Source organism: Cephus cinctus, unplaced genomic scaffold (assembly GCF_000341935.2).
Source record: "Cephus cinctus unplaced genomic scaffold, Ccin1 Ccin1_scaffold0696, whole genome shotgun sequence".
NCBI lineage: Eukaryota > Metazoa > Arthropoda > Insecta > Hymenoptera > Cephidae > Cephus > Cephus cinctus.
The window spans coordinates 723,723-738,496 of record NW_014333318.1 but is presented as its reverse complement, the minus strand read 5'-3'; the positions used below and the strand labels follow the sequence as shown (position 1 = coordinate 738,496).

Genomic DNA, 14,774 nt, shown 5'->3' with positions numbered 1-14,774 from the left:
GGGAACGGGCCCTTAGCCCGACTGATTAGAACGCCGTACTGGCTGGAATGCCATTTATCACGAAGCTGGGCCCTCGGGGGCCTCGGGGCCCCGCTTCGAGAGGATCGAGGAACGCCAGCTCTGTGGAGTCTATGTGTAACCTTAGAGACCTGTAGATACATTCAGATAGTATATATATATATATATCTATATATATTTTTTTTTTCAAACATATATATATATATATATAGTATATAGAAGTCAATACAAAATGATTTCAGCCAATGATATTCATCCTAATCCATTGTTACTGGTTTGCGTCATTGGTTTAATGCAGCCATAAGAATTCCCAAGCGATTCTCTCATCTCAGGCCCCGATAAAGAACGACTGTCTTTCAAGAATGATCTTCCAATCTGTTCGTCGGTCCATCCAAAGAATCGTTATCTCATTTATAATCTGTCCCGAGCGTCGCATCCTCAAAATAATTCCCATCCTCTCCATTTCTAGTCCTGGCACGTGGAGCGTCACTTCCGTTTCACGTCTTTCAGGATCTTTCATCTCGGATAACGATAAGGGACAAGGGTACCGGGAGCCCAGGAAGTAAGGACGCTATCCCTTCGAGCTAATGTATTTTCCTAGTAAGCAATCCTTTTCTTCGAGTTCCTTTTCGCCTCTGGCCAGCAGGACCAGCACCGAATCCTAAGTCCTTGGTCCTCTCCGAGGGATGCTGGATTCGATGCTGGACATGCGTGAGATTTTTTGTTTCCCTTCGCGTTACTGCACTCTCTACGCACGAGCACACTTGTCCCTCCTCCGTCTGTCCTTTTGTGCAATTTTCTATCCGGGACTCCACGGCTGTTTGTCCTCTGGATTATAGTGCGTGCCACGTGGGATACGCGTTCCTGTGGACACGGAGTGCGTGCACGCACCGATAGGACGGGGTGCGAATGCACTCTGTGAATAAATCCGGGAACAATGGAAACAGTTGGAATTAGCGGCACGGCAGATCCCGCGGGATGACACCCCTGTCTACTTTACTCGTCCTGACAAAGGTTTCATCCTGGAACTGGGGAACGGCGGGACCGCAGAACTTCTGCCGGATCGATCGGATCGTTGCTGCTGCTGCTGCTGCTTTTACGCTTGTTCGTGTATCGAGCTTCCTAGCACTGTGGCCAACGCTTTACTCGCAGCCATATTCTTTCGTCAACGTGGACTCGACCTGAATTTCGTATCAGCAGACAGAGACCTCGAGTATTCCTCGAAATTGTCATTTTGTATTCTGCTTCTGGGGCTCTGTTCTGTTCTTGCAGGATATGCTGACCTTTCAGGAGATGACCCTTCTCGTGACCTTCTCAATAGGTGGGATTTGTACTGTTTGCGTGGTATCGGGTAAACGCTTTGAAATTGTGAATTTATGGGTTTCTCGAGGGTCTTCCTAGTATTACCTGCACTACCCGCTGAAGGCTACTGGGCTCGGATGAACCTTACTGGGGTCAGGGCTAAACGACCGCTGGTACTACCAGCGCCATCTATATCAACCCTTAACTATGCTTGGTCATGTGAAACTGCAGTATCGAACGTTAAGTCTGATTTTGTGCAGAGTATATCTATAGGTCTGCGTGTGCTGCTACATGGTACATGGCAGGGCTGCGTGTGCCTGATAACTCAGAGGATGCAGGATGAACTTTGACCTCGAATTTCGGGAAATAATTATTAAGCAGAGAAAAATCATACTCTGTTATTTTCTTCTCAAGGTAATGTTAATTTGGTTTGGGTGGTATGAAAAATTGGTGATACAGAAGATTTACGAAAAAAGATCCAAATTTAGAATTTACTTCGAAAAGATCCAATCTCGTTTCTACTCGGCGAGTGAGGAACTTTTAGAACAGTCGGTCCGTTACCGAGAGCAACTCTCGTGAAAAGTCCGGAGTCGTAGAAACCAGCCGTATTCCATTATCGTTTCCAAAAATTGACTACTTTTATTTTTAACGGCGGCGTCAGCTCGAAGTGTCGACAGTTCTATTTTTGGAATGCGACACCCCATTGACATTTCTAAGGACTTTTGGGCCCCTTTGCCCTTACTGTGTCGATTGAGAAAGTGGGTAGGGACGACGCGAACGGATTAACGAAAGTGATTAGTACCTTTGCATTGGAGATAAAAACAATTTACTGTGGTTAATAAAAATTGCGAGTCCTTTGGGATTATCAAAATGGCTGGCAGATATTTCATTCGGCACAGGCATCCTCGTAGGCAGTTGCTGGCTGGCGAGGACGGGTAAACTATCGGATAATGTAATCCGCAGATGTCGAGCAGCTGGCAAAACTAATTGCACTTAGTTTCACGTATCATGGCTGGTATTGGTCACTTCCGGTGACAGGGGGTCCAGCCATTGGTCGAAATTCTTTATCAATTTGGTTCCAGTAGAAACGAGGCATCTGCTGCATCGTTGAAATCCTATCGATTTAGAACGATGCTAATGGTGCCATTCGAATGACAATGTACGGTGGGTCATTTGACTTTTAAATATTTTTAATCTAATACACGACCGTAGGATTAATTGTCTTTTTTTATTTATTGGACACGCAGAATTTAGCGTTTAAAAAATCCTCTTCAATTCTTTTCTTCCTTCGTTCGATATTTTATTATTTCTTTTCTATGCCGCGCCTTATGACTCTTTTCACAGTATCGAACTAATCCACTCCCTGGCCCGTTTTCAGCGTGAAATTAGTTTGACGACATGATCAGCCCAACAGATGTCCGATCTCCTTTGGATTAGTTCGTCAAAGCACAGCTTGCTGGGATTAACCGTGTCTTGGAACGTATAAAAGGGTGGGCCTTGTGGACCCTACGGACCTCAGGGGCACACGTGATGCGCCTCGAATATAATTCCATCTACATGATCGACCGTGACGAGATCCACGCCGATTAAGGCGCCTTTTTATTGCACCAGTTAGTCTGATTGGAAAAGCCGTCCATCAAACGGTCACCTCAATCTTCCCACGAATGTCCTACGGGCTCCGCTCATTTCTCATGTCTCGTTTCTCGTTTGACCGAGTCACTTTTTCTTATTTTCAATTCACTACCCCGTCCGAGCACGCTGTCACACACGAGTCGAATGACGTTTCGGTCACGTGGTCAGTCCAGCGAGTGAAAAGGATGTAACAAGTAATTTTGAAAAAAAGTTTTTTTGAATTTTCAGATTTATTCACAATTTTTTGTTTTTGTAAAAAAAGTGCCTCTTCTGTTTTGACTCGTCGACTTCTCGAGTTCACAAGTGACGACACAGCTTCCAGTATCCAGTGGCGCTGACGGCAGATATTTTTTTTTCCGAAAACGGTTAAACCGTATGCGCCAAAGCGTAGCACGTGTTCACGCATAATTTCCAGGCGCGTGCTAGAAAGGGGTGCCCTTTGCACCCCCTCAGGGCAGTAGCCACAGCCCTCCGTAGTGTCTGTGTGTGCATTTTCCCATATCTCGTGTAAATATACGAAAGGGCTCGGCCGAGGTCGGTCAAATCCGGTTGGTCAAAATGGCCTCCAGCCTCGTCTGCAGAACAAACAAGGGGATGACGGGGTTGACAATTAATTGAATGGCAAAACATGGACCTACTCCGTCTATGTAAAAGCCACGTAGCGCAACTTGCTTTTACTTCTGCATTAAAATATCACATAAAAATACATACTTTATTACTCTCCTCGCCGTTGCTTGGATAAGACAGGCCGGAGACGTTGAAATAAAATCGGGGAACTGGTTTAATGGCGGCGGACGTAGGAAGCTTTGGGCGGTCCAGTTGTGTTTCGTAACAACAACGGCTGGCGGTACCGTCGTGTCGCTCGGGCATATAGCTTTGTAAATGGTGCTTAATGCAAACAATAAGAAGAGTTGTAAGAGAGATTTCGACAATAGGAGTGAAACGGAGCAGCACGATTCGAGAGGGCAGCAGCCCCGTCCCGGTGAAATAACAGGGCAGAACGTGGGCGTAGGCTCCACGCAAACAGAACGCGTCACGTGTATTACTACAATAAGTTATACAAATGGCTTCCCTTTATTCCCATCCTGGCTGGACCCATAAAGAGTACAGAGCGAACGAGGGTAGCCGAGAGGAACGGGAGAGAGAACGAAGAAAAAGCATCCACGCCTTAAAAAGTGAAAATATATATCAGGACTCGAATACACGTTAAATAAGCTCGACTAGGCGGTATGGCACGAGGGCGTCGCGACGTCATTGAAAAATCAACGATTTATTAGCATACGCGTTGAATGTGGATTTCGGGTATTTTACTGAGAGTCAGTGAACGAGGGTACCTGAACAAATTTTAAATCGAGATATATCGGTGTATCGGGTAACGAGGGATTCGGGTCAAGTATACGTTAAGAATTCGAAGTGAAATGTGAAATATTACGATGCGGGGAGAAAAATTGAAGAAAAGTGGATTTTTCATGCTCTCGTCTTTTTTTTTTCCCATGTTTTTGCGAGATTGTAATTGTAATTCGTCTCCGTGACGCTAGCTAAACGACCGATAGTCACGTTTGTACGTGGCGTGATGCAATTGTTACGTCTTGAGACTCCAGCGAGGCCCGGGCCAGGAGATTTCATTAGCGTTTACGAGGAAGCTGGAGATTAATCGGGCAGATTCCAAGAAAGCCGGATAAATGCAGATCGACAGGATACGTAAAAGACGGTAGAGGGGCAGCGAAGGGGTAGCGGAGGGGAAGCGGAGGGACCTTACTCGGCAGGGAGTCGCTTTTTAGGCTTTACTTTCGTTTCCATCCTTAAACTAGCCGGGACACTTTAGGGTGTCGGTATAATATATATCCACAGTTTGAACTTTCTTTCTTCCCTTCGAAACGAAGAAATACCACACCCTCTTTGTCCCTTCTACAACCCCCTTTTTTTTATGGAGGCCACACAAATCGTTCCGTTGTTTTTTTTTTCACTGCCTCCTCTCTCTCTTTTAGGGGGATAATTTCTATTATCCGTCTCTCTCTCTCTTTCTCTTTCTCCTCTGGATTATCCAATTCTCCACCCTCGCACTCTGCCTCTCGAAACTTGTAAAACACTCAAAGGGTTGTCGAGGGATGAATCACCCGTAATCAAACTATTCATTCACGACTGGCTTGTTGCGAGAGAGATCCCATTTTGGTGAGAGGACGGGGGTGTGAAATTGGGAGGCTGCTTGAACGAGCGAATGGACCAATTCTCGTGTAGTGAATAAAGTATGGAAAAGGATGTCTGGAGACACGTCGGTGGTAGCGAAGTTTACCACGAGACTCTCGAAGTCTTCGTTTCCGTCTGAAACAAGTCTCCGAAGTCGATTGGACGCTGATTGGAAGCGGGACTTGAGCTCCTGTCATACTTTTTAGACAGCCTCTCATAAATAAGCCCAAATTTACTAAGTATCCTGAAAGGATCCTGAGAGATCAAAATATTTCTTTGTAGGCGCCGGTTTAGCTGTTTTTTATTTTTCAAAACAAAAAAATTCTTTTCTCATTCTCACCGACACGACGAGACACCAGTGAGACTTCCAAGTGAAGGGTGCACGAGAGTCCCTGGGCCTATAGGGACCCTGAGGCCCTGGGCCACTGGGCCCACCCGCACCTTTGTTAACGATTCTTTGTTGGCAACTCGACGTTTCGGCCACCTCTGATGACTCACTCGATCTTCTCACCTGCGAGAATTTTTCATTCTCAAGATCTTTCTTGTACATTAAACAGAATTGATCTGCTCCGAGGCCCGATGGATTCTCTCGTGAAATCTACTTTATCATTCTCGATGGATGCTGCGCGTGGACCTTAATAAATTTTAGTTCCTGCTTCCCATAAATCCTCCGTGGTATTAACTCACAACGCGTCCCAGTCTTTATATTCTGAACTGTGGATGGACCCTGACACACGTTAGAACACACATGCACATCCGGTTTGGGTCCAAACAATTGCACTTACCGACTCTGTATTTTTAGATGCATCAAACGCATCTCACTCCAGCATCCCGATTATGGACTCTCGATCTCGTTGGAAGATTCTTCGAAAAATTTAGAGAAAATCTTTTTTTTTTCTGGTGCGAAACGACCGATTGGTCTTATTTTTTTGGTATCGATGATTGAATTTTTTGTTCAACTGCATTTTCCAAAATATGAATAATTTTTCAAAAAATTCTTTCTCATCCTTTGTGTCGTTCGTTGTGCACTGCCTTTAGTAAATTTCACCAAGGTTGATGCACGGCTTGTATGTTTATGATAAGCAGGGGGGAGTATGGAGAAAAATAAGAAACTTCTTAGCACTTTGTGACGTATACATATATGACGTATACACATGCCATATCATGATACGGCTAGGTAAATACATAGGTGGCTAAATCGTCGCCTGACCACAGGCTCAATGGCGGACTCTGTTCTTGAATCATCCTGCCAAGAATATCTTCAGTGCCGGCAGTCTGATGCACCGAGGGCAAGAGTAAAGTCTTTTATATATAGATGCTCCGTTACTGCACTTGGCTAATCTTAGTTTCGTCAGCTGCTACGCTTTTTGACTTTGGACTTTTGACTTTTCCTTTTCAATTTGTCGACCGGCAAGGCTGTCGAGAGCGCTATCTGTTGGCTTTAGAAAGCATCGCCTCCGCGTCGCAAGGGAGATAAATTTTCCGAGAAATAAAAAAGATCAAGGATGTTATCGAAAGCTGTAGTTTCGATACCAAAAAAGAAAATTAGAGGAGCGTCGTTCGGTTCGCGTGGCGTCGCCAAAAATAGAAACTAGTCTCATTCGCCTCCGAGAAGGCAGGAAACGACCCCTCCGATATTTTCGTACACTCGATTTATTTCCACGTGTATATAGCTTATACCGTGAAAGAATAACTCCCGAGTGTCATCACGTAAGAGCGGCCATCTTGTTTTCCATATCCCGGCAAATATTTGTAATTGATTAAAATTCGCGAAAACACCATACATATATTTCCAGCAGCTCTGCAAATATATAATAAAAATTATTTTAGAAAAATTAAAGAAATTTCCTGTACTTACCCAAAATCCCGATTAAAGTGCTGAAATTCAAGCAGACGGTCGAGCATCGCTAATAAAAATTGACTAGAAACGCCTTCTGTATCTTTTCAATTGCATATACAGAAATAATATCAGTAACGTACGTTAATATAGTCTAGGGACTATATTATTATAGATATATATATTATATTCCCCATATTGTCCCTATATCTTCCTAGAGTGCACTTCAGGGCTGGTAGTAAAAGATCGTTTTAGTACCAGATTCCAGGGTGCGTCAAATCGTTACGATCGAACCCTGTGAAATCCGTTCGATCTTCCCACGGGGGTGAAAGGGGGCGAAGGGGGGTCAAAGAGGGATCTCTAGGGTGAAACAATGAGCAAGCTCGGTGAAATGGACCATTTTAGTCCTAGCAATCCAATATCGTGGAAACATGGGGGACGTATGGTTGTCTTGTTGAAGCTACGAAGCCATTTGCGGCTCGTATGTTATTTTATATTACGTTGTCAAGTGGCGACGCCGACGCCGACGCTCGATAGTTCACCAGCTACTGGCAGTAACTGCTGTGACTTATGAGGACGTTGCTATCAGTCGAATAATAACGCCTCAATCAACCGCCGCGTCTACAACTTGATAATTGCCCAACGTTCGCGTCCGACACCAACGTTCCAGATAGTTGATTATCTTCATCTCAATTATCTCACGAAGATCGTTAACACTTTGGTCGAGAAAGATTTTTCCCTTCCCAATTCATCCTCCTCTCGCCGTCTCGTGATGCGTTATACGAGCATTAAATGAAAAGGGCGGCATTTGCAATTAACGACGCGTCGACAATGGGCAGGGCGCGGTCAATTAAAAATCGACTGACGTCTCATTACTCGCTTCCTGCCAACGGACTCAACTTCCCCATAGACATTATAACGAAGAGATTACTTTGTGCCAGGGACCTGTGACGTCATAAATCCAACTCAGTGTACCCAGCTCGCTTATCTCGTACAGTTAAAAAAAATGCTGGAAAATATAAATTTAAAAAATATAAAAATATTCATCCCGCTCCTCTTTCCTTTCTCTTATCATATGACCTTGTTAAAATTGGACAGGACACGATAGCGACATCCTGTTTACGGGTTACGTCAATCCAAGTTCACGTGACGTCCTGACTGAATCGAGATATCTTCGCGTCCTTTTTTTACACACGTAAATACCGAACCCCCCGCTTGCTTTCACCGTTACGTATAGTTTTGCTGCAGCAACAAAAGATTACGATTCATTAACGTGACCCAGTTTACGCTTAAAGATACAGTACAAATTGTCTGTATGGTACTTTTAATTATCCAGCATCCACGTCGCCTCTGTCGTAAGTGAAGTATCAGTACAGATCTTCCGTTTGGTTCTCACAGATGCGTCCGACTCTTCGAGATGAATTTCCAAGGACCATTCTTCCAGTGATCGTACCGAGATCTTGCGTCGCTCCTTTGTTCCAAGTGATAACGTATCTGTACGGATGTTTACTTTGCGTCGACATAAGTGAATAAAAAGATTGAACAATTTCGATTGGACCTTTTAGAAGACTAGGGGAGCATCCAGTTGTGGTTATTGATACGTCACTGTCGGGAACCCCTCGATATGGCAGAGGGGCATGGCCAGGGGGGGTGGACGCATTAATCATACGTGTCCACTGGTCAGCCATTGTGACAAGGGGGAAGTCGCCACGCAGCCAGATGACAAAGGGACCAGAGGGGCAAGGGGTGGAAATCGTAGGGGATAGATCTGATCTAATTGATCGGTCCAGGGTGGATCGAGTATGGGATGCTGGGAAGGTCCCCTGATTTAACAGGAACGATGATGACCTGATAAGCCTGTCGGTGTAGTCGAAGGCATCGTCTCTTCCGGTTATTCCTTTGGGCTATCTTTATGTACAGGAAGAATGTCGGGCGACTTGACTGGGACCGACGCCGGGCGTCGCGACGGTACCCGGAGTACTCTTGCAAATTTCACCATCTCAGCACCGGATGATGTCTATCGAATTGCACCTACGTCATCTTAATCTTTTCTTCTTCTTCGTAATTTCGCTATGTTTGTCTCTTTTCTCTTTCTCTTTTCTTCTCTCTCTCTTCTTTTCTCGCAGGCTTCTCACTGTCACTGCGAAACTTCTTATCGTCTTGCTACCCCGAACAAGAGCTCCTGATAACCAGACCAGGTTGCCCCGGAGATGTTATCGCGCGAACACGTGCAAGTCTCTAGTGCATTGAGTATCGCGCCAAGAGACCAAAGAGCCGTGAGTAACACGTAGCTAGAGAGAGAACGTTGTATCAGATTTAGCGAGAACGAGAGAGATAGATATAGATGTGTGTGCGTACCTATATAGAATGTCCCCGATGCTATTTTCTTATCTCGGTGAACGTCGCCGAGTTTCGTGGTCGAAACGTTCCCATTGGTGGAGCCCGAGGATTCGGAGCAGTTGCATGGAAACTCCTTTACTGGCAGCCACGAACGTTATCGGAATTGAATTGTTCGATTTTCGATGGTGAATATTTCGTATTGCCAAGTAGATACGTATACCCAGACTCGTAGGCTTTGGAGAGCCTGAAATGTTATCGGAAAAATATTGAATCTGGAATTTCGAGTTTTATTCAGACTTACTTTTCCGGATAATTGGATAAAGTATTCACCGAGATGGTATCATCGAAAATTCATCCTCCTCGCTTGGAATTTCTTGTCGAGTTCTTATTTCGACCGGCTCGACGATCTTGGAGGATGCCAGACGTCGGGACGCTCTCAACCCCTGGCAACCAACGTCTATAAATACATGTTCGTTATTTTGCTTCTGTTTACCTGTAATTTCGCTTGAGCGAATCGCGCGAAACGACATTGAGACGGATTTTACACCACATGGACCATCGTTCCATTGCCACCGTTCAGAGGGAGAATCGTAGCTCTCGCTGCAAAAGCAGAAAGTAAAAGCGAAATCGAAATAAAGGGCGAGGATACGTTGAAAGACTGAAGGGAGTCGCATGCGTACGGGTTACCAAACATCAATGGGACTTCGGTTCGCCACTAAATGCAAAGAGGGTTTCAGTGCAGAGTGGAATGTGAAATGTGAAACGTAAAACGCAGAGTCGTTTGACGTCCTCGCGGACAGCAGACGATCCATTAGGGATTGCAACAGGCAATACGAGCACAGGCTGAACTCTTTTTTCTTCCTTCGAGACTTTGACTTTGCTCCAAGAGGTCCTTCAGGATTTCCCCAGGTAGACCCGGTGTCTCCGTCTGCAGGAGCCTACCGCAGGAATTTCCGTTCCCTTTCACTTTCAATAACCTTTTAAAGAAATTTTACTAAATTTCCAGAAAGTGAAAAGCTCTTTGCCCCACATTATTATTATGAATTCATTACGTTCTTGGCTCTCGGTCGCTCTTCCAGCCGAGGCCCTCTCTCTCTCCTTCTCTCGCCCTCGGGAGCTCGTACGCTCTATCTGGGTTCGTAGGTCGTTTCCCCTACTGTTTCCACACGCACGAGTAGACTCGAATGCAGCACCTGAGTGACTGCATCAAATCTCTCATCAGCCACGCGAGGTTAACTCGCCGGTTGGTTCGGCTCACTCGGGTCGCTCGGGTCCCTCGTTCGCCAGAGCGAAGGGTTGCGCCAAACGCGTAACCTGCTTTATTTGACAACACATAGAGAGACGGAATTACAAGGGTGTTCAACAGAATGAATTACGTCCCTTGGCCACGAGAGGGTACCTTTGCCCTGGATTGGTTGCCTCCGCTGGAAATTTGCAATATTTTAATTTCTACCCCGTTACGTCCGTACTCTGGATATCGTTACGATGGGGTCTGTCTTTCGCATTTCTGGAATAGGTTTGAAGCTCGTCAGGGTTAAGGGTCAAGGATCCGTAGTAACACACGGAAGGATCCTTCTTCCTGGTACGTTTGTCAGCTCGACGGTTCCTCTGTTCCTGGTCCTCCGGGAACTCATGGAATCGATAGGTGCACATGCGCACGAGGCATCAGTACCTCGGCTCGCGTTCGCACCAGCGGACCAGCACCACGCTGTATCCTTCGTTCGCCGAACAGCATCCAGTTATCGGGGATACGAGTAGTCGAGTGCTCGAGAGAGCGTTTCCTGGTAGTGGGATTCTTCCGTGCGCCGCCGGTTTGTCCGGGAACTTCTGGCTGTCCGAAGGCAGTTGGTTAATATTTCGTGTGAATTTCATGAATAATAAAATACATTCATTTACATGTTTTTGATTATTAGACATTTATTCAGTGGAGAATTTGATCTTGAATATATGTCATTAAAGTCACTTGACAAGAATTTCATGAAAATTCTTATCGATTGGAAATGTTTGGCATTTTCATACTCCGATCGTCGGAATGAACTTAATGCTGTGCTTAACCGTTGGGACTTTTTCGAATTTTCATATTTTTCCCGTATTTCCGTGATCTCATTGGCTAGTACGTGCGCGTGTGTGGCAGTATTCTCTATCGGGAGGAAGAAAACTTTCTAAGCTGCTTTTAGTCGCTGATTGCGAGTATTCTTGTAGCTGGTGGAGGATCGCGCTAAGGAAAGATAGGAATGAATTTTTCAAAATTTTCAAACATCTCCTTTGAGAGTTTTTACCAGAGTTTTAAATATATTTTGGATTTCTGGTATATTTGTTGTTGACGAAATTTCCAATTTTATTGCTCAAGTTGCTAGGATTGTTATAATTTTTTTGTTGTGTATATTCTATCCAACACGACCGTCGAGTCGAAAAAACTAGTCAAATAAGAATTAAGACAATTAAAAATCCCGTCCGCGAAACACAGGCGTAGAATTGAGTCGTCCTTGTAAATAAAAACGCCGATCGACTCCGCCGTCGCAATCAGGAAAATTGACGCAGCGATGCGGAGGGAGTCTGGAAGGTAATCGCAGCAGTTGGTATTGAAAATCCGGCCAAATGGACAAGCTATTCCGTTGGAAAAGCCACAAGACCCAGGAAGACGTAAGTATCTATGCCATGACGTAACGGGTTGTGAATTTGCATTTGATTATGCAAAGCGAGCTTAGCCGCTTAGCAATTCATAAAGCTTGAAGGACCCGAACGAGGTAGGGGGGTAGGGGAAGGAGGAGGAGCGACAGAGGGGAGAGTGAGAGAGAAGGGAAATAAAACGATCTAAAAGATCGAAGAGAGCCGATTAGAGCAACCTGCTGGAAATGGCTGTTTCGGGGGCACCTGTCTAAAATGCAAAAAAAAAAAAATTGGTAGCAGGTGAGCCCGAAATTTTAAGCAACACAGCGAATCTACTGACTGACTTTTACTTTATTATTTCTACTTTTGCTCTACTTTCAATCTCTCTTTTACTTCCCCCTACGTATCTCCAATTGTTCAATCTCATAATTCGTATTTGAAATTCCCGCTCTTTCAGTCCTTTCCATCTTATACAAAAAAACCTTAAAAATTTCTAATAAAGTTTTCACTACGACCTAACACTGATGACTATCCTAGAGATTCACCGCAATTGTCTATTATACAGATATGTTTCCTTCACCCTCATCAACCCTTGTCCCGGCTCCATAAGTCACATAAGTGATAGGCCATACGTATCCTCCCCATTTGCTGAAATGCGTAAAAGCCTCTTCCTGTCTGTCTGACAATGCACCGGAAGAAGAAGAAGCATGAGCAAGGGACGGTAGTATAAGGGTGGCATGCCTGTTCGAGACGAGGGAAGATTTCGCTCGAGGAATCGATGTAGTCAAACCTCCCACCAGATCCGTCTCTTATTCAAAAGCGACTGAAGTAGAAGTTGCTACCCTTAAAGTGAATTGCTCCTCGCCACACCCCCCTCAGTAGATCCCACCACGAGAAAGCTTCAAAGTTGCCGCGATCAGTTCACAAGGGGGTGTTGGACGTTTCAAGATTCGCAGGTGGCGTAAAATGGTGCCTTGTCTGGAAGAGGGTGAGTGCCAACCCCCCAGCGGCACCTAGTTCGCATCAGCAGAGCGAAACATTGGTCCAGGCTGTTTCTCGATGGAAGGATCTGACGATGGAAGAAGATGAGCTCAGGGGTGAACCGGAAGGGGTGGTTCCCGAGGGTAGTCAGGTGATGGCTCGCGAGCCTCTCTGCGGAAGTAAACTCTCTCTCTCCTCTTCGCCCCTAACTGAACTCGACTCTGGCCTCTTTATTCGCACGAGTCTCACACGTGGCCACGTATGCGCGAGACGAGTAGGGGGACGAAAAGGCTTTGAGTTTGGATGAAAAATTCAGAGCAAACGCCGCGCGCACCAGGTCGGGAAAGGGCACGCGGGCATCTTCTTCTTTCCGAAAGAGATGGAGAGCGACAGAGCGGCCGAGTGAAGGAGGGACGGAGCTACGTACGTAGAACGCGAACAAGCAAGAGGGCAGCTAGTGTATCCGACTCCGAAGACTTATTCGCATTTACTCTTACTCCTGCGTCCGGTATATTCACTTGGCCTGTATGCCCTTCGTAAACAACCCCATGGGGATTTTTAAACGGGACTTATGGCCGATCAAGATCGAGGGAGGTCGCGTTACAGGAAGACTTCGGGCTTTATCGGCTGCAATCTGATTGTTCTGCCTGCCGGCTTATTACTCCTACTCGACTCTGCATTCTCTCGCCTCACTCACCTACGTTCTCAGCTGCTGATTTTATTCTTTTGCATTTTTCTTTATTACATGTATATCCCCGTATAACAGTTCTCCAGTCTATCCATTTGTTCCTCCAGTCTCTTGCGTAACTGATACCGTGGGTGGTTCTGGGTATCTAAGCAGAGCTCAAGACTTGGAACAGGTTAGAAATTTCTACTCGTGATCTTCCTTCGTATGCACGTTGACTTTATTGAGTCGCTGCTGACTGCTGGCAGCTAGTATCTGCTTGGCAGCGTGTAGTGGCGGTTTTAAGCTGTAGGTGGCAGGTCGTATGTGATATGTGATACGTAGTGGTTGCCATGGCGTAAGACTGGTAAGAGTACGCGAGCCCTGCCTGATTAGCTGCTCGACTGACACGCCTGATCGAACAACCAGCCTATCCTATTATTTACGGCTAATGGAGGCAAATGCGGAAACATCCCCCCTTCGGCCCCTCTCAACCCTTTCCTTAGTCTAGTGTTTAGAGTCTGTCGCCTTGAGTTTCTCGTCAGAATTATGTACTCGACTAATCGGGGGAAAAGACGAGGAAAATATTTGGAAAGAAGTGGGAGGGGGTGGTTCTTATCTCGAGTGATAACGTTCAATATTTTTTTATATTTTATGGGGCTTGAATTTTGAACTATTCGGTATTGCCAGTATTCGATGGCTACGACGCTTAAGGGTATGCTCGCTTTAGTTCGTTAAAGAGGAAAATTGCGGGATTCAGTTTATAAGGGATTTTGGTAAGGATAAATTTAAATTGGGCGAGGGCGTGTTTTCTTAGAAATTGAGAAAATTTTTTTTTGGGATACTATTTTTAGGAAGACCTACTTTGTTAATTAGGAGTAGTTGGCCAATTAGGTAGACTGGTTGGTTTATGTATGGGATGACGTATTTATAATGCACAGCATCTGTCCTGTCATTCGTTCAGACAATAATCTTATTTTGGTTTGATCTTTTTTAGGGTCTGGATAACGTGAGCTCAGCGACGCTCAGGCCGTTCAATTCGGACATCAATACACCGAGGATCGACAGCTACAGATTTTCCATGGCGAATCTCGAAGGTGAGTTTTGATTTTTCGTACCAGCAAAGTGTTATTTTTCTTACGCTTGTCCTTTCCTTCTTTGATTTCCTCATTTCTCGGGCGAATTAGTTTTTTGCTGCGCTTA

General features: G+C 45.3%; 1 protein-coding gene across 4 annotated transcripts in view; it reads left to right on the top strand.

Annotated features, from left to right (window-relative positions):
- Nucleotides 1-14,774, top strand: part of LOC107270098 (amyloid beta A4 precursor protein-binding family B member 1-interacting protein) — a 72,261-nt gene that overhangs the window by 41,695 nt on the left and 15,792 nt on the right. For 3 of the 4 annotated variants that reach the window (XM_015744790.2, XM_015744788.2, XM_025087476.1), the window contains one exon: nucleotides 14,569-14,668. In XM_015744790.2, coding sequence (XP_015600276.1) covers nucleotides 14,569-14,668 — 100 coding nt within the window. Of the gene's footprint in view, nucleotides 1-11,879; nucleotides 11,960-14,568; nucleotides 14,669-14,774 lie in introns of those variants that run through there. The other variant, XM_015744791.2, reaches the window with a different exon arrangement.